Source organism: Canis lupus, chromosome 2 (assembly GCF_003254725.2).
Source record: "Canis lupus dingo isolate Sandy chromosome 2, ASM325472v2, whole genome shotgun sequence".
NCBI lineage: Eukaryota > Metazoa > Chordata > Mammalia > Carnivora > Canidae > Canis > Canis lupus.
The window spans coordinates 23,655,915-23,680,849 of record NC_064244.1 but is presented as its reverse complement, the minus strand read 5'-3'; the positions used below and the strand labels follow the sequence as shown (position 1 = coordinate 23,680,849).

Below are 24,935 nucleotides of genomic sequence, written 5' to 3'. Positions count from 1 at the left end.
AAGGCTGGCTGATGGATGATGCTACGTTCTTCTTGAGTGAAACCAAATGGCTGCTAATCAGTGTGTGGCATGTAGAGTTTTCTGTAATCTTGAAATCAAGGAAATATTTCACTTTTTCCTCTGAGGTTTTCTAGGGAGAGAGTAGGTAAAGAAGACGAATCTTTCCTCTACCTGCTAAAGAATGAGCAGTTAAGTCTAAGCTAAATATTAAATACATCAAGTGCATAGACCATGTATTATATTTTTCTTGTGTCCGTAATCTGTTATACATACTTAGCTTCCTGAGAGATGGAAGGCCGAGCTCAGTAGATATGAGGGTGGAGATTTAGAACAATGAGGCATGGTGGTCTTCAACACACAGTCTGCGTCATTGGATTCAGGCCCCAGCGTGGAAAGTGGGGACCAGGAGAGTGACGGAGAGGGTGTGTGGAGCTTTGTCTGCAGTAGTCCTGGTTCGTCTCTGTTGTTCCAGAATAGTCACTAACATTGCCCCCTTCTACTTGCCAAAGTGTCTCCACTGGCATGAATTCTTTAATCACCCTAGATGTAGAAGAAGGCTTCATGGTACCCCTAAAATGATATCCTACGGTAGAAGGAAGAAAGGCAGTTAATCTTTTCCCCATGGGTTGTATGTGCCAGATTCTGAGTTTGGTGCTCTGGGTACGTGATCTTACTAAATGGATGGAACAAAATCTGTCTCACTCAACCAGTAGACCGCACCTATCTTAGCTCAGAAATTGGCCAACTAAACCAGAGTCCTTTCTCAGGAAGTGAATGGAGTGTTGCATGGACAGTTTTTATCTCTGGTCGCTCCAATTAGGAAGGCTTGTGGAACAGAAAGCCTAAAAGGAAGCCATGTTGCTATGAGGCCATCAGATGAGATAATGGTCCCCAGATAATCATTCAAGAAGTAAATGCCCAGCACTGTGCTGTGTCTTGTGCAGGGGACTGAGGAGCCCTTCAACATGGCCCCCCTGCCCATACAGAGCTTCAGGGGTCCTTAAGTGGACATGATACTAGGCAACACCCAAACTGTGATAAGACAGCAGTTTATTAGACCATCAGTGATTTTCTTCTTGTGTCTTTTTCATGGTGATGAGAACTCTCAAAGTCCAGCCCTTAACCACCCCTCTGTTCAGGAGGTGCCTAAATACACTTTGGGCACACATACCCCAGTTCTCTCTGACATTTTCCTCCCCTGATCCAAGACACTTAGAGTGCCACCTCCCTGTGCGCAGCCCAGTGTCCCTGTTTCCCTTCCTCTGTTGCTGACATGAAGAGAAGTGACAAGTCTGTGGTTAAACTCCTTTTATAATAATGAAACCCGGGTGTGCCCATTAGATGGCGACAGGTTTTATTTCAAAATCACAAACTGTTTTAGGGACTTTTGCCTCCTGGGGGAGTGCCGTCCAAGTGTACAGTTGGCCGAAATTTTCTTGGCCCCTGAACAGGTAAGTCATCGAAATGATTCCATTAAAATTGATTGACATTTCAGAGGCCATGTAAATGGATGTTCAGAGTCCTCGAAGGCGATGCAAATGGGTGAACTTGGCTAGTTCCAAGTAATTACTTCAGAAAGCAGGACAACAAAATCAATTCCAAACCCTATTAAAGGGTGAGTGGTCATCACTTACAAAAGAGGCTCCCTCGGTACTCCCTCCATCGAGAGACCAGCGGGGAGCCATGCGACATGGTGGCAGGCTCGTCCACGCAGCCTTTCCGTACCTCAGTTTCCCGTGTTACAACATTGGGGTGATGCTGTCTTGTCCCTCACCTGCCTCTTGGGGCGTGGGGCTTTGTGGAGGAGCATAACCCATTTAAGGTGGACAATAATCTGGAACGTTTATCAAGCACTTTGATGTAAATGTCAAGAGCTGTGTCATCTATTTTCATAAATTATGTCATCTAATAGAATAGCCCTGTGGTGTAATTGCTGTTACTAACCCCGTTTTATAAATAAACAAGAGGTTTCAGGAGGTTAAGAAATTTGTCAAACACCCAGTCAGTCTGAAATGCTGATAAGGGAAGCTTTATGAATGAAGCAGGACAGAAATATCCAGTGTCTCTTTGAAAACTGTCATGGTCTCTGCCATGAGAACTCCAGGCCCAAGGATTCTTGCCTTTTATCCCCGGAACATCAATTTATAGTTGGCCACAAAAGCGCGTTTCTCCTATGAGTTCCGCTCTTCCAGGCAATTTGTAAAAATATCTTTTTCCCTGATCTCCATGCACATGAAAGATGACTCAGTTATCATGGGAGTGGGTGAGACCGTTATCGTGGCCATAAATATCAGCTCTCCAGAGTCCTCCACCACAGGAAAAAGACCAGAATCAGTACAAATCTTGACCTCAGCCAGCACGCAGGTTTCATGCCTCTCTACTTTAGGGTAACCATAGAGACCAGAGTTAGGAACTAGATAAGACTTCCCACATTCTGATTCCAGAAAAAAAAAAAAAAACACCTTGGTTCTACTTCAGGTTGAAATAACCCCCTTAGAACAGTGCAGCGCCCGCCAGAACAGGCCCTTAAAACATGAGAATACAGTGATGCCATGGATCAGTGCCAAAGTAACTGAGCCAAGCTTTATTTTCTCAGGCTAACAATGCATGGCCCATATTCGAGGTGCCCGTGAATGTAAGTTGCCCCACCATTGAAGCTGCATCACAAAGTTGAGACTTATGAGACTGGTCTGGCCAAGAAAGCGTCACATAGCCCAGTGTGCTGACTTGAGAATCCTCGGAAAACAGATATGATTTTAACTTACTTTCATTGCCACTAGGCTCCTAATTATAATGCCATCCTGTCCTCAAGAGAATGCATGCTACGAAATAAACTTCTATTAGGAACTTCCTTTTAATGAGGTCCCTCAGTACTTGAGAACCTAAATCCTTTTTAATTGGATTCAAGGTAGAACTACCTTCTACCACATTTAACCCTGGGATGCCTTCCTTCGTGTCTGTGAAATTATCTCGGTGAACTGAACCAAAGCCCTGCTCAGGTGGCCGGGCCCTTGGAGAAGGTGCAGGTCCTGCTGGCCCCACGGGTATCCATCACCGCTTCACCACCAAGACTCTGAGGAGACCGACCGGGCCAGCCACACAGGTTTTAGGGAGACTACTCGTTTCCACCTCCAGCTGGTTCATCAGGTTCAACCTAAAGTTATTGTTTTCTTACCTTCAGAGAAAAACTACGGTCCTCCGTTCAACTCTAGAATTAGTCTTTTCAAAATGAAAACATATCCAAATCCACGGTTTGCTTATTACCTTGCATTCCAAAGATCTAATGATGTTCCCCACAGAGGAGGCTGCTTGCTTGCTTCATCCTGCCACCCCCACCCCCCATGCCTCACTGACAAACACATGTCCTAAGGCCTCTTGCCTTCCCATGCTTAGAGCAGAGTTGGAATGTTAAGAAACAGCTAAAGGCAGTGATTGTCCTATCTGGGGAAAAGGTGACATTAAAATTCCTCAGATACCTTTACAGCTATTAGATGTTTGAAGTGGTTTAACAGAAGTGGGTTTTTTCAGAAGCCCAGGGACAGGGAGAGAGCAGATTCCAGCAACTTTGCCCTTGACGTCTTTTCTCTCTGTGCTGTGCTCTTGTTGGAATTTACATAATAATGGTGAGGAAGTGTTGCAGTGCACACAAAGCTATGCACATTCGTCCTCATTGCTTTCCCAAAAAGGCTTGAAAATGCAGTAGATTTAATCTAGGTCAAAAAGAAAGAAAGAAAGAAACTTCCATTTTCTTGGCAGAAGATGTAGAAAGTGTGCCTGTGTTCACAGGGCCATGGGAGTATCAGGAGATGGTTCCTCCAGGAGAAGTCCCCAGGGGCAGCAGGAGGTTGGTAGTAGCCTAGATCCGGTGGCCAATTAACAGAATGTGGTCACAGCGGGTCAGGTGCAGAGTGTGAGGAAGACGGGCGGGGTTGCACGGAATGGGTGAGATCCATATTCTCTCCTTTGGTTGAAAAGTTGCCCTCAGGTTTGCTGTGGAGCAGTAATCCTTCTGGGGAGGTGAGTCAGGGTTCCTGGAGGAACCTAGGTCCCTGCCCCAGGTGCCCAGAAACGAGAAGTACAGCTCCTGTTTTGTCATCGAGATGCCCAGGGGATTCCCTTGGGACCACGGCTGGTAATCCACACGGTGCTGTCCCCATAATTCAAGCACTGCCAGCAGAATGGCAGCATTGTTTCTCTGCTTCCTAGGTAGTGGCCAGATGGTAATACTTTTTACATCAGGGTGCCAATTATATCAAACTCTATAAAACTAAGCTAATTGGATACGGTTTCATTAAAAGTTGATTTCTACAGGATGTGGCATTTGTGGTGGGTAGCTGTTATTCGAGCTCAGGAAGTCTCCCTCTTAGAGGCAGAAAAAACAGTTTGTCCCACGAGACAGTTTAAAACAAGGGGCTTATAGGTTATAAAAAGGCATTTTGGGTGCCTTGAAAGAAGATCGCAGGCAGATCTAGGGATCTTTGAGAGGAAGACAAAACCTCTTGGGTGGCTCATGGCATATTCTCCTGTGAGAGGCACAGACGTTGAAGGGTGCTGTCAATCAGTGCTTACTGGGATGGCTATGCCTTTGCTCTTAGCTACCGGTGTGATTGTGGGTAGTCGGCTGACCCCCTCTGTGGGTGATGGAGAGTTAGGCTACCAGCATTAACTCATTGGAAAATCCCAGGATTCCATGGAAGAGGTACAGAAGCTGAGGGAAAACTATGCCCTGTTAACTTCCTCTAATTTTTTTCCCCTCAGTTTTGAGTTTAATGCAAAAAAAAAAAAAAAAAAGGAGTGGGGTACAGAACAAAAACCCTTTCATCCTCTTGCAGGTCCTCCCTATAGCTAACTAATAATGTTTGGCCTGATTGCTGCTTTTTGTTGTTGTTGTTGTTTAATCCCTTTCCTTCGTCTCTCTCATTTTGTTATCGTGGCCATCCTGGTGGGGCATCCTAGTTCAGAGGAGCTGCACTGAGGAAATTGTACACAGGGCCACATAAACGTGCTCAGCGAGGGGACTGGATTTTAAATGCAGCTTGTGAAATCAGAGCTTTAATTGTTCTATCCCATCTTGCACTCCTCTAAAGCAAGTGTAGAAGGAATAAACACCTAGGACCGTGGAGGCCATGAGTGGACAACAGGGCATCTGGTTAGGGGTCTTCACTGGCAGTGCCACTTCTTGGAGGGTGGGCTTCAGCCTGCAGAAAGGGGTGCATCCACCCCTCTCCACTGTACCCGAGAGGTCTGCGTCTGTTTGAGAATGGCATCTCGTCACTGTCTTTTTCCTCGAGATGCTAAGGGTCACCTTCCAGAACCACGGGAAAGCTGCTTCCTGTTTTTGTTCTTTTAAGGTCATTGCCGACTTGTCTTTAAAAATTTAATTCAGGGGATTTTTGATGGGGTTTTTTGAACCTTTAACTGCTTTGTAGAAACTGAAAGTCGGGGGGTCTTGGCAAGGGTGAGGTCAGTGATTGATAGTCGAAACCTGTAGTGTGTGAAGGATTCACTTGAGCACAAAATGTACCACTTAGATCAACAACCTTTGGACTCTGAAAAAGTATTAAATTCTCTATATAGTGGTGAAGATTGAGGGAGAAAAATAGATTACGAGGGGAATCAAGTATGGGGAGTATGTCCTCCGTTGACTTAAACTGGTTTGTGTGCTACTGACTTGACAAGAAGCCAAGCTCCCAATTGCAGTTCGACTTGTGTAAAGCAGGCACCTGCTTTGCTTGCAAATGTGCATACAAAAGAGAGCTTCATTCACAGAAAGAATAAAAACATAGCGAGTTCGCTAATTTAGCCTTCCAGGGCCTTCGTCCCTTGATCTGTCGGCCCCTCAGAATTCAAAGGCAGCCTTTAAAGGAATTCTCAATTCACGACATGATGGCTTCGTCGATGTCCTGAATTCAGATGTATCTTGAGCTAAATATATCTGCCAGGACCATTACTTTGTTTCTAAAGGAAATAAGTTAAGTATAGTGTTCAGTCATCAGATGATCATTTTATGGCTGTTTTCAAGTGTTTATTTGCCGAGATTTAGAAAGGAATGTAAATCTGATACGTTTGATATGTGGAATGGCCTTGAACCTTTAACTGCTTGTAGTTAAACCCCCACTCTTTACCCCATGGTCAGAGGTCACATGGGGAGATAGGTGTCCGGTGCACAACACCAGGAGCTCCAAATGTGAGAATTTTTTTTTTTTTTTTTTTTTTTTTTTTGCCTTCTTTCCTCCATCCTGATGCTACTCTTCGGCAATGATAACTTAATAATGGAAAATTGTGTATTTTAGAAAATGTTCCCCAATTCTCCATATGAAGATATTACCAAAGAGTAAGCATCAAAAAAAAAAAAAAAAAAGAGAGAGAGAGAGAGAGAAGAAAAAAAATCAAGTTAGAACTAGAACATTCCAGAAAGGCCCTTTCTCCTATTAATGAGAGTGCCTTTTAAGGGACATTTAACTCAGTGCAGCTGGTGGCCCCAGGAGAGTCCTGAAGAGCTTCAAATAGAGTAGCTATGCAGAGGGCTGGTTCCTGTACCATTGAGAGTGCACATTGTTAGCATGGGATCTGAAACCTCCATCCCATAGCTGACAAGTGACTGTTGCAATGATTGAAAACCATTCAAGTCACTAACCTCTTGTCTTTAAGCCTGGGTTCTATGGTAAAAACTGCCTTGTCATCCATATTTCAGAGTAAAAGACTTAAAGCTGTTTTTTTTAAAAATGATGTCTCCACAGCATTAATCCTTAGTTTCATTCCTCCCCAAGGCAGTAAGGATCAGAAACCTCGGAGGAAATTTCGTTAATGAGTATGGTGTCGACTTTCCTAAGGGCAGAACTAGTTTTAAAATCTGGGTTTTGGTGTCATTCTCTAGGGCTGTGTCTACACTGCCCTCCAACTGAAGAATATAAACAGAGTGCTATTTGACTCAAGACAAGCCATGATACAAACTGGTGATCTCTACATAAGCAGTGCTTTTTTTTTTTTCCCATGTGAGTATTATTACCAAAAATTTCCAAGTAAAGATTTTCAAGAGAAACAGCTGTGGTTTGAAAAGATTTGTGATAATCCAGATGGTTTCTTTGAGGATAAATCTACTTGATCATTTAAAATTAAAGTCTTTCACTAAAGTTGAGTGTCTTTATGATTTTAAATACACTACTGACGTGTGTGTGTGTGTGTGTGTGTGTGTGTATAGATTGGCCTGTCTTGCTTGGGGCTTTGTCTCTGGAAACAGCAAAAACCTCCTAACAGTGTCTCAAATTATTCTGCAATTAAGCCCGCAAAATACCTGAGGGAACTCTTCATGACAGCAGAAAACTATTTGTGAAGAGATGGAGTCAGACACCAACTACCCTGTTTGGAGTATGTAGCACTTAGCCTCTGTGGGAACTGCTATTCTCAACTTCTGAGACAAGATGGTCTGATCATATTGCACAGTTAATTATAATGTTGATTGCACGCCACTTCACATGCTGAACATACGCAACCAGATTGCTAAACTTGTCAACTTGTGGGAATCGGAGTGACCAAAGGTTCCCAGTCCCCTGACTCACACTCTCGGGGCCCAGTGTCCACTGCTGTTTGCCGACCACCCAGAGATGCTCACTGTGAGGCTTGCACTGGCCAGCCTTCATAGACAGCGCTCTGTACCCCAAGATCTCTCTAGGCCTTCTTTAGCATCAAAGTTGACCTATCTCACGTTGCCTTCCTAGGAGCTCTGCTAGATGTTCCAACTTAAGGAGCAAAGTGAATTCCCAAGGGAGATATGAATGGCCAGTAAACTTTCATGTGTTACCCCTCCCCAAGGTGTGTACAGACTCACCAGCAACTCTTCATGATCAGTAGAGGAGTCCTCACCTGTGGATGTGTTAGGCTCCATGTGGGCCTAACGCACTGGTATTTGGTTCTGGAATCACCTCCCAAGTTTTGCCCCCAAACCTATTACACCCAGTAATTTAAAAAGACCTGATGAGGAGTATTGGGGAGTTATTGATACATAGACCCATGGAGATGGATTTTTAGGGCAGAGGAGCTCTGAAATCCAAAGCTCTTATGGATACAATGAATTGTCAAAACTGTTGAAAAGTGAGATGTCATAAAATAACCTGTGGGTGGGACATCACATTTATCCTGTCAAAGTTTCTGCAATAGGAAGAGACTCCTGAATGGGTGGATAAAGGTGGCAAGTCCCGTACAGTGCACCTGCGTGTGAGGCCGTGTGAGATGGACAAGTTAGAAACCTGTGAGCACAACTCAGCCGCATGGAGCAGAAATTGGAGGGTGGAGACCTGCCAAAGCACGTGGCTGGTCAGACTGCATTAGCCTCCACAGAGCCCCCAGGGGTCCCCTTCCAGGTCACTTCCATGGAGCAGAACCTTCTTCAGGTGTTGCACGGGCAGCTGGGAGAGGGGGATTCCAGGACGATGCTGACACTGGAGGGTGTCTCTCCCCAGTGTTTACTGCAGCCATTGGCCATGAAAGAGCACCTGTGGACCTTATAGATGTTTAACTACCCACCTTACAAGGATGTTTGTAAAAGAACCTGCTGGAGAGGGAAGGTCTGTCCCCTGAATCGTATTGCTGAGCCATCTGGTGTTGCAGCTGACCTGAAAAATGAATCCAGTAAATTTCAGACCTGAGTTATAGCTGGCGTGGGGAAATCTAAGAAACAGGTGGTTCCCTTAACAGCTGTGCATCCAGTTAGGGTACACAAGAAAGAGAATCCCAACTTAGCCAAGCCTTCATGGGTTTTCTGGGATCTGTAGTAGCTCCCTGACCTTTTGCCATGATAAAGACCACATCAGGGCAAATAATATTTCTCCCTTCCTTTTGTTGAAATATCATCTCTGTAGGTCACTGAAGCTAAGATTTTAAGTGAGCATATCAGGTGATGGATGGATAAAAAAGACCATGGTTGTTAGGTGGGAGGGTGCTCTCAGAAACAAGAGTCCATCGATTACTGGTTGTATGTAGACCAGTGCCTCTTTAGGGGAAAACCACAAATTTCTGTATGTAAGGGGGCTACTTACATTTGTAGTTCTGTATTTACACTGCAAATTTTAAGATAACCTTAATCAAACACTGTCTTTGTTAAGTGAGTTAGTATGCATGCTGAAATGAAGTGCAAGCTATTTTTAGCCCAAGAAAAGTAAAGAATAATTTTAATGTTTTAACAGTTCTAAATGCAACACTTCGGCTGTCTCTACCCATGTTGTTTGAGAAGGATCTCGGGCAGCCCTGGTTTTTATTCACTGATTGAGAGGTAATGAAACTAAAGTAACTGAGGTACAGAGGAAGTAAGATATTTCTGTCTAAGTCACTCAGGAACCAAAAGTATGAAACCAAAAGTAGAGTCCTGGGGGGATATTCCCAATCTTGTTGTCTTCCCCAGAAACCCCATGTTTGTGTAGGTTGTTCAGTGCATGAGGGTATCCAACCGAGGCTACAAGTAGAGGCAAAAATCCAAGCCTTAGGCCACAGTGAGGAGCCCATGCCCACCTTTTCCAAAGTCTGTTTGCCAAGCACAGCAGTGAGGGGCTGAGCTCTTGGGTTCAGAGTTGGGAAGCGGACCACCGGGATATTCTCCTGTGTATTACAGCTACACCTAGAGCTTATCGGGACATAATCTTGAAAAGCCTTTGTCTTAAATGGGTATGAAGTAAAGGACACGAGAGCTCTGCACCATTTGAAGAGGGTCTGTCGAGATAACTCTGATTTCACTATATCAATTGTAAAGGCACAGTGTACACCAGGTAAAACTGGAAGGAGGTTGGGATTTGGGGTATCTTCCCATCTGCCATTTTGGACATGAGACTCCTTTCCTCTTTCCTTTCCTCTCTGCCTCCCCACCCCACACAGCTCACTTGCCCTGTCTCTAAAGACAGACAGACTCACACACACACACACACACACGCACGCCACCTTCTATTCACTAAGAACTTTGTTCAAGAGGAAAGCGCTCCAGCCAAATTTACAGTAAGATGTAAATAGCTAAGAACAATTAGATGTTTCCATCCTCAGAGGGAGCATCTTAATACTTAAATAGGAAATGAACTGTACCTTCCTGGTGGATTTCAGGCAGTGAGAAGTGGTAGGGATTTTGTCTAGATGTTGAAGGCAAGAGTGCTTGCTGTCTTCTGGAGACCATTGCATATTGGCCTGAGCTCTTCCCGTTGGCCTCACACACAGGATTCACTCAGTAGCATCATCTTTGCTCCTTGGTGCTTTTATCTTATCATTGTCTTGACTTCTCATTTTTTGGCACCCCTACCTGCCCTCCCACCATTCCCATGGGCCAGTCTGGGCTTTGTTTTTAGCTCTGAGGCTGGCCATGCTGGCCTTTGTTCTTCATCTTCAGCATTGCCTTCTTTCCAGGCAAGCACATGCCTTGTAACTTCCGCTCCACCCCTAAGTCTTCTTTTCTCTAAGTATCCCACTCCCCAAATCTCTCTGTTGGAGAGTACCAGACTGCCTCTGTTTAGAAGTTCTGGTCATCGTGGTTGCAGTTGGGAGCTCCCACCCTGCTACCTTCTCCAGCAGCCAACACCATAAGCCCAGGAGAGGGAGAGAAGTTACTGAGATTCCATTAGGAGCTTTCAGGAGGCAGAGGTTACATCTCTCTCTGCTCTTCTTACTGTAGGAAGCCCAGTGAAACACAGTTGGTGTTTTTTTTCTTCTTCGTAGAGTGATTCCAATGAGTTGCTGGAAGCTGGGACTTGACTTCCCTATTTAAACTTATTCCTAGATCTGAAGCAATTCCCCTAGCTAGTCTTAGGATCACATCATGCCACTGCAGTTGAAGTCACTCATTAAATTGAACAGTTCAGTAAAAAAAAAAAAAATCTACCATTAGGCCAAATGGACTGTGGTCACAGAGTTCAAAATAGCTGAAGTGAAAAACTCATCTGAACATTGTCAATCTAGGGTATCTGAGTGGCTCAGTCAGGCGTCTGAATCTAGATTTCAGCTTAGGTCATGATCTCAGGGTCCTGAGATTGAGCCCCATATTGGGCTCTGCACTGGGTGTGGAGCCTGCCTAAGATTCATTCATTCTCTCTCCCCCCCCCCCCCACACACACACACACACACATATCTGTCCCTCCCCTCTTCATTCTCAGTCTTTCTCTCTCTCAAAAATAAATAAAATAAATTAAAATGGTCAGTCTGTCCATCTGTAATTCTTCCAAGAAACTTAATTATTCTCAGTTTCTTCCATTGTGTCAATGAACTCCTATATTTTAAGAGTTTCTAATTCTTCAGTGCCTGTAGTTTGAATGCCAAGAAGCAATGATTGTGCTCTACTTTGTCCAGAAGGTAAAGGTTTTGTGTATTTTGTATATTTAATCTTGGTAGTCTAAAACAAAATCGAACATATGACAAGTTTCTAAATTTCTAAGTGAGGAAGCATCATAGGTGTATTTAGGAATGCTGTATGAATGGAATTGTACTTTAATTTCCCCTACTCTTTAAAGATTTTATTTGTTTAGAGAGAGAGCACATGTGAGCACTTGCATGGGGGGAGGGGCAGGGAGAGAGGGAGAGAATCTTCCAGCAGACTCTGGAGCTGAGTGCAGAGCCCAGTGCAGGGTTCAATCCCAGAATCCTGATATCATGACCTGAATCAAAATCAAGAGTCAGACGTTCAACTGACTGAGCCACCGGGGCACCCATCTCTACTCTTTTCAATGAGTTTTTATTTTGAAAAATAGAATGCCTTAGCCAACCATTGATGGCTAGTGATGCCAACTCCCTCTTGTCAACTCTGCCATTTTTTTCCCCTCCTCTGGGTTTTTTTTGCTTAATTCCCCTAAATGGAACCAAGGCTGATGCCTGAGTGCTGTACATTTTTTTCATGCTACTTGGTATGTGTTCTCTGTCTGGTATATGAGTACTTCTCAAAGTCCCCCCTCCAACTCTCTGGCTCCGTGCTTTAGGATCCCCTAGTACAATCAGGGTAAAATATTTATGATCTTCATAGTGTATCTCTCCTCTTTTTCCCTCAGCACAACTTACAAACTCAACTCAGAGGCGTCCTCTTTCTTCTTTAAATTTCTAAAGATTTTGTCCACCCCTTTTTCCCAAGCTTGGCTGTGCTGAGAAGCTGTATGTTAATGAAGAGATCATTAGCTGGTATCACCATCGGATTTAAACAGCTATGTCAACCAGTATCTTTAGCTACAAACTGAAGAAGGGGTCAGCCATCCTTCAGAATGCAGAAGTAATGGACACCATTTTCTTTTGTGGAGGAAGTTGGTTGGGAAGAGGGGTTTTGCTGGCCTCTCCTGGGGTGGGAGCATTCAACCTGGACTCCCATCAGCTCTTAGAAATAAGGAATCAAAGAGTTGCCAGTTGATGTGCTGTAGCCGTTATCAAATAAGACATGGGACCGTGTGTGCGAACATCTGCTTGGGCGTGTGCCCACCTGTACCGTAACTAAATTTCCAAACTGGTTAAAATTATCCTTCATTTGGCCAAGAAATACTGAGCATCTCATAGACAGAACTTTGGGTTATATACTATGGTACAGGTAAAAAAAAAGAAGAAGAAAGCAGTGTCCCACCTTTTCAGAACCTTATAATCCAGTGGTCTAAACCATTGAGTTTAGAGAGTATTTTTAAGATGTGATGTTCTAGAATATCCTTTAAGGAAATTATAGTTACTGAAAGTTTTTTGCCATTCTCACTGTGATTAGACACTTCTCTGAACGTAGTCGCTACACAAGTGCCATTAACATGTCACCCACCTCGTCGCCCCCCCCCCCCCCAATTCCTGAAGAGCTGTGTTCCAGGTAGTTGGTGCATAGAATTATAAATTGATCTCCAACGTGGGCAAAGCTAATAAATACGGTCTGGTTGAAAGGCACTGGTAAAAGCTTGCAATGTTATTACTGTTCTCATGCACATTATTATTTTTAAATTGTGCATCCTTTTAAGTAGATTGTTTGTTCGCCGTAGTCTCCATTATATCTAAGCAAAGCATTCACAGAAATTTCTAAAACCTTTTCATTTCTCTCTGTAGGTTGTTGTTTCGTAACATTTTATACAAGAAAAGCTGCACTTGAGGCCCAGAACGCCCTGCACAATATTAAAACTTTACCTGGGGTGAGTCGGTTTACTTTTGTACCAAAATCACTTTATTGCTTGAAAATGGTCCTTTCAACTGAAGGTTCTAGTTATGGGCTCTTAGTGGCAAAAATGACTTTGGTCTTTTGAGGAGTATGTGCTGACCCCTCTGTTCCCCTGGGGGCAGCCAGACCAGCTGGCCAGCCCCTAAAGAAGCACTGGCATTAATGCTGATGGGCAGAGCTCTCAAATAGTATGTCCCCTGGTTAGAAAATCAGAGTGACCCCACTGGGCAGCAGCGGCTGCCAGAGAGTATTGGGTGGGCTAAGACTTTAAAAGGGGGGAAAAAAACCCAACACACACAAGAAAAGCGGATGGAAAAGTAAAAGCTTTTACTCACCAGGAGCCCCTTTTGAAATTTAGTCTTAGATTTTCTTTTGAAAGGACAAAATGTACCCTGTACAGCCATAATATTAAGCCTCCTAATGGTTTCTCAACAGTCAATGGCGGTTAACAAAGTCAATGTTTTAATGCCTAATTTGTGGCTTCATGTTGATAGAGAACAGAAAATACAAAACTCGCATTTTTTTTTTCCATTTCCTTCCTGGTAATATTTGATGATTAGTACAATTCGCTAGAAGTGAACTGATATTGTATGTAACTGCTGCATCAGAATACGTTATTTCTGGGGGGTTGTGGCAATTTTATATACTGCATGCTGGTATAAAGTGTCCTGTGCCATTTGCATATTTTCCCCACTGACCCAAATTTCCATGAGTTCATTTAATAATCTAATGATGTGCATTGGTTATCGTGAAGAATTTGTAGTAAGCTGTGCAATAATAATTTCACTGAAGCCTGGTCGATCAAAATATAAGGAAGATAATGCAGTGTCCCTAATGCTTTCAGGGTGTAATTCTAGCTGTCGTTTTGCTCTCTTCGTGCTATAGACATACACGGTCATCCGTGTTGTGTGTGTGTGTGTTTGTTCATGTTAACGTATGCACATATAAGCATTTTATACCCCATCACCCCCCAAAAAAGCATTTGTTTAATTTTTAATTCACCTTAGATCCATTGATATGTAATTCATCTTAAATCCATTGAAAATTTCATAATTTCTTGTAGTGGCAAGATTCTCAAGAAAAAAATTTCAAAACATTAGTTCCTTCGCCCTCCAAAAGTAATAAATTATGAACTATGGTCTTTCTATCACACCACTGCAGCCTCTCCCTTTTCCTTAGAGCAAATCAAAGAGCAGAGGATTCAGGAAAGCAAGTGTGTGATAGCAGAAATCTCCCTTCCCATTTCACTACTTCTCCCTAAATTTTAAGGTGGTTTTAGTAAGGCAGCTTTTAGTACGTCTAAGTGCTTTTGCTCAATGACTTTTTTTTAAGTATTATGTAAGTATTTGTTTTCCTTATAAATGGATTATTTTTTCAATGTAAATTCTAGAAGGTTGCGGTGTTAGGTCACATTACCAAGTGAAACAATCAAAGCTCAACCAACAATAGGAAAAAATTTTCTTACTTCTCAGTCTCCTAATCAAACCCAAAGACCACTTGGTATTACTTCTTTTAAAAAGAAACACTTTATAGTAATCAGCACACAAAATCCCTTCCAGGTATATTTTTTTTAAAAATTCCTGAGATGATGAATTTATGTAGCATGTAGGGTTTATTAATGCCAAATCACATTCTGTTTTAAATTAATGCAAAGCTTGGGTAATTTGAATTCATCCATTCCACTAAAAGCTGCACACAACTCCCCAGTATGTCATCCTTGTAGGTGAAGACACTCTCAAGAAACCCAGAGTCAATATGATGAGTGGGCCATATTGAAAACACTACAAGGGGCTGACAAGTCTGCGTCTGTTTGGGACATATTACTCTGACCCTTTCCTAGCAAACAAATAGCATCTTAAGTTTGGTGTTTTGTTGTTGTTGTTTTTATAATGTTGCGTATGTTCTGTTTTTCTCTTCTTAAAAATTCTGCATGCAGAAGTCAGGAATGGTGATCTTGGAGACCCGTTAGTAAGTGCAAGAATTCAGGGGTTGGAAAAAGATGGCCTGGCGATTATTTTTGCTTTTCTTTTTATCCAGTTCAACTTTACCTGTGGTGGCTTAAAGGGAAATTTTGAGAAGTCGGGTCTGATTTGTAGGCTCCCAGCCTACACAGTGCACACACTGTTGCTGCATTTTCCACTTCAAATTAGGTAAATGGTGACAGGGTTCCACATCTTGCATTTATGGATAGTCCTATCTGATAAACGTCCCCCTGAACAGCTATAGGAAACACATGAAAGGCGGTCTCCTTTTAGCTGTGAGCTTTTGGTGGACAGGAAGAAATGGGACCAGACATAAAAGATTAATGCATATTTTGGGGGGAAGAATATTACAGGGTGCCGTGCTGTTTGATTACAAGCCTTGGAATTAGTCAACATTTCCATAATTCTAAACCAATATACACCTGTTTTCCCACTGTGATGTGAAGGCACAACTTAATTTAACAGAAGCCCTGCTGTGCTAAATCTCTCATTAACTACCAAGTGAGTTCGGTAATTTAAAGTTGTAGCACTACTATTTTAACTGGTTGCCTTCATATTATGAAATTAATAAGAAATTAATGATGCACTTTGCCATATGCCTTCAATTTCTTTCTGAATAAAAATAAAAGGGATAAAGAAAAACGCATCAGCAGCTGACACTTTAAAGCTTTTCTGGGTTGTAATCATTTTTCCTGCGGATAAAATCCATTAAAAAGGCACTTGCTGCTTTTTTTTTTTTTTTCTAAAGTGTCCAAAACTTTCCATTTAAAACAAGATCAAATAGTGCTGGGGTTTTTTTCCCCCCTGTTTAATTTTCTTTTGCAGCTGATGTTTTGTATCATAGGGAACTTTTATCATGCAACCAAACTTGATTGATGTTTAGGGACCATCTTTCCATTTTGAGAGAAACAAAGAACTCAGTATGACAGAGGGGAAAAGTGCTGGTGGCACTGTCTTATTCCACTGAGTGAAATTTTCTTTAAAGGCACCTTTCCTTCATGCCATGCATGGGTCATAGAGACCCTTTCCATAGTGGACGGGAAATAGGGTGAGGGATCAGGGCAGTGCAAAGCCATTAAGGATGCATTTTTCACGCCATGTGACTGGAGAAGACACTAGGTCTTTCATCGTCTGAAATGCTCACCATAAATCCTAGAAATACAATATTGGAAACCAAAGGAGCCAATTCAACAGCTCAACACAGGGCAGAGCAAAGAATGAGCATCTAGAGGTCATTTCCCTGATTTGACCACGCTCTCCTCTGGAAATGGAGGCTTGACACTTAAGTAGCAGATCACATCTGGGGCAGCACTATGCCTCACTTATTCCTGGCATCTTGTTAGGTTGACAAAACACAAATGATTCCTGAGTGCACACTGTGTGCCAGGCACTACGCTACAGCAGTTCTTGCGTGCATGCATGCCTGACCTTGAGATGCGTAGTGAATAGGACTCCCGTCACCCGAAGAGAACACTCTTGGTATGTCTGCACAGGCCAGGCTATTTGATGAGCCATTGGGTTGGCCACAAAATTATTAGCCTGGCTTTTTCCATAGCTGAGCCATTCGTGTTCCTGGACAGAATTTGGTTGCCTTTGCCTTGACAATACAGCAGATCAGGCTAAGAGGTGGCTCCTTCTTTTGTTCAGGAAGACTCAACCTAACTGGTAGAATGAGTCAATAGAAATGTCATCACCCGCCATTGTATTTCCCAGAGGGAAATCTTTATAAAGGCAACTTGTGAGATTCATTTTGTTTTCACCGACTCTATTTAGCTTAATTTAAAAAAAAAAATAAAGACCTTAATTGAGGCACAGGAAAGCCAGCACCATCTTTTCAATAATAAGATGTCCAGGGCCACATATCCCTGTACCAGCGACCGTGCTGTGCCCTTATATCATTCTTTTTTCAAGGTCTTAACACATATTGTCTCTGGCAGTAAGGCTTTCTGATTGAAAATCTACAGCAGTATCATTAGAGCATTCACTGTATAAATTAATTTAATTAAGGATGTAATAACAGGGAAGAATATAGTTTTGAAAAAGCTCTTAAATTTTAACAGCAAGGAGGAATCAGAATCTAAATGTCTTGTAAAATATTAATTGCGAATTTCTTCCAGACATTTCCTCTGCCTATGCCTTACCCCTTCCTTTCTTTTTTAGAATCACTACCAGTTTTATTAAATGCAGTTTATATTAAGGAGTTACTGCCCTAAGAGAACATTTGTTTAGAGCACTCCATTTTAGTGGTGGCTTACGGAAAGGTGTTTTATAATAACGCATGCAGTGTGAGCAAGGACTGCACGTAGATTGAAGATATAAAAACAAATGAGTCTGATCCGGTAGGAAGAGGCTGTAAATAAAACTGCCTCCTGGGACAAGTGTGTTCACCCACATGAAGTGAATGAGCCCCTTCTTGGCTTGCCCTGGAAGAGATCATTTACCTACGCGGGTAGGCGCTCGCTTCCTCCCAGGCGGCCCTCCACACAACTCTCCATAGAATTGTCCCCCTGTGTCCTTTAAGAGCGGAATGCTGGGGTTTAATATTCCTTCAGCAGAACAGCTTGGCTCTCACTGGGACCAAATTCAATTTGCCCATTGTAATGCATTTTGAGGTACTCATTTTCTTTGAACCACCTCTTCTAATTATTAATATGTATTTAATGCCTTTGTTCTCAGAGCCATGATGATTATTTTATCATTACCATCATCATCGTCATCATTTCTGTCATAAAATCCCTCAAACTCCATCTCATCATATGGAAACTCCCCACTCCGTGCCCACCCCCCCCCAATTATCTCATTTAAATCCAAGCCTAACAAGGCCAGGCTAAAGTTTCTTCTCAGATGCCATTTATTTAAAACAGGAAGAAACAGCCAAAACAGCTACCCAAGCAAGTTTCAGCCCTAAGAATCGTGTATCATGTAGAACACACAGGGTGTTCATGCACTTGTTCAACAAGTACTTATCGAATTTTTATCGTTTGCCAAGAACTGTTCTGGGTGCTGGGAAACACAGTAGCAGCCACGCTATTTATAACCAAATCACCCAAAAACAAAGCGAGCCCACCACGCCTGTACATGCTTGGCGCTTCATAAATAGCTCTTGGACATCTAATGCCCAAATGAGTTAGTTTCATAAGATATTTCCAGAGGCGTCAAGTTCTGTTCCCAAAAAATGGCAGTTGTGCCCACAAGTACTCCAAATGCTCCAAAATAGAAGATGAACGTAGACTTGCTGTTATGAGTGTGTGTGCGCGAGGTGTAATTTATATCCTACACACGCTGATGGATGCATAGGTACTCACACGCCATCCATGTGCAGTGTATTAATTTGGCCAAATAAATAAAACCAGGAAGAGAGAGCTTAAAAATCCCATTTTGTAGTTGGCCTGCCAACATACTGTTAATCACTTCCTAGTCACCTTCCTTACAGTAGGCTTCGTGAACTGTATAATTCTTATGTTGGTTTGTCTGTTTGTTGGTTTTTGCTTTGAGTCAGGATCACGGCTGACGCACAGTGCCCGCGCAAGGGTACTCCAGAGCTGCCATTTAGTGGCGATAATCCCTGCCTTCTACCTCCTTCACAGAAGAGTAGGCGCTGAATGAGATAATGTATGTAAAGCTTCCTGAGCCCCTGAAGAAATGTGCTCAGAAGACATAGTGTCTACTTGACAGATTCTGTAGGTGTGAACTCTCCTCGGGTAACAACCCAACATACAGAATGTGTGTGCCGTGGAGTGTGTACAGCGAGACATGGGTTGGGTGTCCGTCCGTTCTTCAGATTTGCATCTGCTGAATTGGGCTGAACCAGGCGGCCTAGAGGACTTGCCCAAAGCCTCTATTCTCCTGCTGCCTGTGTTGTTTCAGCATAACGCTGGGTTCTGCAGACATGAAAACTAAACACAATGTAGGGTTTGCTTTTTTGTTTCTAGGATGACCTTGGAAGGGCCTGGGATGGGGAATGAGCGTCAGGGTCAGGGTGTGCCTAGGGAGCAGCACCTCAGGGGTCCACCTGCCCACCCGGAGCCAAGCCAGCGGGGAGGAGATGGGCTCAAGCTGCAGGAAGCAGCACCCCAAGTGGGATTCAGGTGCAGCAGGGGTGCTGGCCAGCCCGCTGGTTTAGGCCTGGGACCAAAAGAGGAGGACAAAAATCCCCAGGCCCAGTGGTTCCCAGTCTGCAGGCCAATCCCAATGGATCTGGGAAAGCACACATTTTAATACCTCACCAAAAAGCCATTGGAAATAGTCTATTTCCCCCACCATAAAGTTTTACCACGTGCCCACTTGAGCAGAGGCTTCTTCTGCCTTAGGCTGGCAGGCATTCAGTTCAATTGCTTTGACTGGCAGTTAGCGATGTATGGCTTTGATGAACTAAAATGAAAAACTAGGCACTCTTAAAATAGGACCTGTTCCATACAAGGACCCACATTTTCTGTGGGAGAAAATTAATGAATGAGGGGTCACTGGTGGTGAAAAGTTGAAAATGACTAAGTGAGCAGCCCAGCCAGCCCAGGGCTAAAACAGGGAGCAGCGACACCACCCTTGATGATAGAACTTCGGTGGAAGGCCTTGTTTATTTGGTTTTGCAAACAGCATAATCTCAACTACATAGCTAATTTTGTTTCTTAAGATTTTATTTATTCATTCATGAGAGGCCCACCGAGAGAGGCAGAGACACAGGCAGAGGGAGAAGCAGGCTCCCTGCAGGGAGGCCGATGTGGGACTCGATCCCAGGACTCTGGGATCATGACCTGAGTCAAAGGCAGATGCTCAACCACTGAGTCACCCAGAGCCCCTCAACTACATACTTAATTACCAGGACTGTTGCTGTGAGGACTTACAAGAGCATCTGTGCAAAGGACCTAGCTCAGGGGCCCGGCCCGGGGTGCAAAATTGCCCAAAGTCGTTGAGCAAGACTGCCATCTCTTTGGTAACACCTGAGGGCACAGTAGGATGGCACAGTGGCAAAAAAGAAGTAATAGTTAGATTTCAGAGGTACTCGCTTCCCTTTGCAACCGCAAGACTACCCTGGGGATACTACGTTCACCCACTAGATCCCAGTTCCATTAGAGGTTGATAAGATTTCAAAAGAAGATTGTGGGGAGGATCCACCAATTTGATTAAAGGTCTGGATGGAATTGCAGAGGAAGGAGTTAGGACGGCCAAACAAAAGTAGAAATTCTTTTTTTAATCTTTTTTTTTTTTTTTTTTAAGATTTTAGTTTTAGGTGAGCTCTACACCCAGCATGGGGCTCAAACTTACAGCCCCAAGGGAATTGTTTAAAAAAAAAAAAAAACAGTTGGAAAAGAGTTCAAGTTCTGCCTCCAGAGTACGCAGTCGCCAGCAGGATTCATCACCTTGAATATGTCACCGGCATGCCGGGCAGACCGTGAATGTGTCAGGTGTGAGGTGTGCGCAGCTCGGGAGACTGTGTCCAGTACACGTGGGCTGGCCAGTCCTCAGCCTCCAGATCCAGGCCATGAAAAAGTATGTGACAGGGGTGGGTGTGGAGAGAGGTCTCCCAGGAGCCCCAGGGTTCTTTCCCACCCACCCAATCGGGGAGCATGGCAGGAGGCCAGGATCAAAGGGAGTCTTGGACTCCAACTGGGCCAGATCTAGTGTGCTGAGTGCCGGGCAAGCACTCTGGAAGGTTGGGAGGAAAGAAGCTCCGTGTCCCCTTCGCTCATTTGAGCTGGAGACCGTCCGCATGCACAGGTGCTCTGGAAGTCCCATTAGTGTTGGGACATAAGCTATTAAAGTTGTTTTGATAATAAAGCAGTATCTCAGGACCATATCATTACTGCTCCCACTGCCCACAAGTCACCAAGATGAAAGCATCAACAATAAACAGTTGCCTGCAGGAGATCGCAGAAAAGGGACAAGGTGACAAATGTTCTCTTTTGTACCCGTTATTGTTCCTGACTGTCATCACTTCCCACCAGTACTCAGAGCGCATCCTTGTCCTGCCAGCCCCGCCCCCAGCAGCTCTGAAGAGCTCTGGAAAGCGCTTCGTTCCTTCATCTGCAAAATGAAGTGCTCGGGCTCAGTGGCTCTTAGAGTCCTTTGTAATGTCGCAGGACTGTCCTTCCTCCCGGGCGTTGTCTACAGCGATGTCCTATTTAAGGAAGAACGTCTGTGTGGACACCTGACTGTCTTCCTGTTCACCTCAAGAGGTAGCCAGGCAGGTAGACGTGACTTGACTTGCTTCCGTGGTGGGTTAGTAACTTTAGAGGACAGTTGACCCTTGAACAACACCGGTGTGAGCTGTGTGGGTCCACGTGCAGGTGGATTTTTCTTTATATAAATACAGTTCCGTAAAATGTGTTTTCTCTTACGATTTTCTCAATGGCACTTTTTTTTCCCTCCAGCTTGCTTGACCATAAGAACATAATACGTAATACATACAACATACAAAATATGGATGAATTGGCTGTTTATGTGATTCTTGAGGCTTCTGGTCAACAGTAGGCTCATTAGGAGTTCAGGTTTTGGAGAGTCGAAAGTTATACACAGATTTTTGACTACATTGAAGGTTGGCGCCCGTAACCCTCGCATTGATCAAGGGCAATTGTACTTTATATGGACTCGTCTGGACCCTGCGGGGCTTGGCTTTCCACTTTGAGGTTCTCTGGACATCTGCTGCCCACTCCCCTCTGGTTTTGAACCAACAGGGAGCTTACCACTCATAATTTTTCCACCAAGGAATAGAGGAAGGGGAGGTGATGAAAGCTAACAAGTCAGTCGAATTCCTTGCTTATAGCGTTGGTTTGGCAAGTAGGGGTGCTTAACCTAATGAGGCCTCAGGATTATTGGTGGATTTCTCTTATCTGTTTGATTCCTGTCCCCAGTTAACATGAGCAAGTGAGTCATCTGTGTTTGTAGATGGCTTTATGGTGTTGTTTGTTATCCCTTCTAAAAATATTTCAGGTGATGTATTGATAGCGTTCACCTTGTTATACTGAGGACACTGAGGCACCGGGAGATTAAATTAACTTCTCTGACCTCCCCTAGCGAAGCAGTGACAGCACTAGAATTAGAAGCCACAGTTGCTGAAACTCGCCCGTCGCATGGTCTCCTGGTAGTGGGTTCGACGTGGGAGTGGGTTCGGCGTGATGTTCTCCACATCTTAGGGGGTAGGGAGCGTGACTCAGGAGGCCAGCACAGCACAACAACAAAAATCCCTGCAAAAGTGACTCTTTATTGGTTGCCCACATATCAGACACCGTGTGGAGGCTCTGTGACTGTATTCCTTTGAATTGTCACAGCACCTCCACAAGGCGTGGATCATATGGTCCCATTGGCTGGTGAGGAGCCAAAACTCAAGAGTGACTTTTCAGGGTGAGACAGCTGGTAACTGTGAGTCTCTGACCTTAGAGGCCAAGGGGCCTTGCGCCCCCAGTCAGGGAGTGGAGGCTTGCACACTCAAGATCTCCAGGTCCCTCCATTTCTGGAGACTTCCAGCAGAAAGTATGCTCCCTTGGTAGTGCCCTTGCTTCACTGATAAGCTCAGAATGCCCACGTTCGCCCCCTTTGGAGCTGTCCTGAAATGAATCTAAATCCTCAGCTCCTTTACTACTACGCTGGACGTGTCACCCAGGGAGCTCACCAGAGGGGCAGAGCATCCGGGTCCTGGTGCTTCGCTGAGTATGCCTCCCCGGAAGGCAGCTGGTTCCCTCCCCCAGGAGCCGGTCCTGATGCCACCTGGGCACGGGCACTGAGCTGCGCAGCTCTGCCAGCGATGCGAAGCCATGCTCTCTTGCACAGGCTGGGACCACCGACCTCACAGGTGGGTGCGGCGAGGCGTTCGCTGTGACTTGGGTATGAGGTTCCTCACACCGGGCTCTCCAGGAGGGAGCTACAGATCAAAGGCAGTCACTCCCATAAGAGGAGCTGCTTTGCAAAAATGATTATAAATGCAGCACCTTTCTTCAGAAGAATGTAGCTTTACCAACACCATCTCATTAACATTCATGTTATTAGGGTCCTTTCCTTTATCTGCATCCACAGGCTTTGGGTCCCAGTCCCCAATCTGCATTCTAATGCCCTGCTCCGTCCAGCTGGCCTCCCCTCCATCTCTTGGCTCTGTGTCCACCCGTAGGGGAAGGGCCGAGTGGGGGCTGGGCTCATCTCTGAGGGTCCGGCACAAACCCCGTCACCCCCCAGAGCATGGGGCAGCAGGACAGCTAGCAGGCCGTGGCTGTGCACGAGGGCTGGCACACAAGTAGTTCAGCCTCCCCGCCTCATCCCGCCTTGCTGCCCTGAGGAGACCTGCTGCCTTTAGAGAACAGCCGGGCCTGCACCCCTGTTTTACTGATGCATGAGTCTGCACAGCCACCGAAGCGTTGGAATCCTCCGCTTCTGAAAACAGGGGACCAGCCGCTCCACCGCAGAGGAGGGCAGTAAGGAATAAGCAGCAGGGGCTCCTGGGTGGCTCAGCAGTTGAGCATCTGCCTTTGGCTCAGGTCATGATCCCAAGGTCCTGGGATCGAGTTCCACATCAGACTCCCCAGGGGGAGCCTGCTTCTCCCTCTGCCTATGTCTCTGTCTCTCTCTCTGTGTCTCTCATGAATAAATAAATAAAATCTTAAAAAAAAAAAAAAAAAAGAAGCAGCAAGCACCACAGATGGGATTGTATGCAGCCCCATGGGACAGCAGCCGCCCCCTCCACCACGACAGAGGCAGGGGCCAGGAGATGGTCAGCAGGACGCTTTCCCTCGAGTCCAGAGAGCTTGGTGCCCTCCTCTCTCTCTGCCCATCCAGCCACCTGCTCTGTTCTCCCCCTTTGTTGTCAGGAGGCGAGTCAGGACCAGAGGCTGGGTGCTGACTAAGGCATCAGGGCAAGTTCTATGGTTAATTCCATCTGGTCATCAGACCGTGATTGCTGTTGACATGCATGCAGATACATGGATGTGTTGTGGAGACTCGGGCCTGTGTCCTCCCTGCCGCTGGCCTGGTCTTGGGAGCCGAGATGCCATGTGACACCGCGTGTGGTTAGACCGGGTGTGCTGGGCTCTCTGGGCCCCCACATCTGTGCATCTGTCCTTTATCAGGGACCAGAAGGACCAAGTCAACGTGAAGAATGGGTTCCCTAGAAATTTACCCCCGCCCTGAAAATTAAACAGGGTGACTGCAGGTCGGATCGTGCGCTTTGTGCGCCTACCCACGCGTATGCTATATTTAATTTCTTCAGAAAAGCATATATTTAAACACATACTGGGAAACTGTGCCACATGCTTTGTATTAAGTGGTACATGAGGTCCAGCGTGCTGAGGATCGACTGTCAGTGGGTCACGTGGATCAGGAAATAGAAAGTTAATTGTTGTCATTGCATATGTACTGTAAGCTGGGGGTAAATTCAGAACAGTAGTTCTAGAACTCCAGAAGTACGTTTTTAGCAAATTTTGGTTTTATAGATGTTTTGTCTACATGGCTGATGTATTTTTTAAAGATCCTATTTATTTATTCATGAGAGACACACAGAGAGAGGCAGAGACACAGGCAGAGGGAGAAGCAGGCTCCCTGCAGGGAGCCCGACGTGGGACTCGATCCCAGGACCCCGGTATCACAGCCTGGGCCAAAGGCAGAGGTTCAACCACAGAGCCACCCAAGCGTCCCTGGCTGATATTTTTCAGTGACTTTCAGAATTCAGATGATTTTAACCAAATAGGAATAAATGTCTGATAAATAAAAATAATAGTCATAGCTACCATTTACTGAGCTCTTACTATGCCTTGAGCACTGTATAAAGCCAAGGCCTTATATGCACCTGAGCTCTTAAAAATAATAATATACCAGGCAAATGATAGAACAGTGATTAAATA

At 44.7% G+C, this 24,935-nt stretch overlaps 1 protein-coding gene across 18 annotated transcripts in view; it reads left to right on the top strand.

Annotated features, from left to right (window-relative positions):
• The window catches only part of CELF2 (CUGBP Elav-like family member 2), an 815,728-nt gene that overhangs the window by 689,649 nt on the left and 101,144 nt on the right, over positions 1 to 24,935 (top strand). For all 18 annotated transcript variants that reach the window (XM_025445402.3, XM_049100929.1, XM_049100920.1 and 15 more), the window contains one exon: positions 13,024 to 13,106. In XM_025445402.3, coding sequence (XP_025301187.1) covers positions 13,024 to 13,106 — 83 coding nt within the window. The remainder of the gene's footprint in view (positions 1 to 13,023; positions 13,107 to 24,935) is intronic.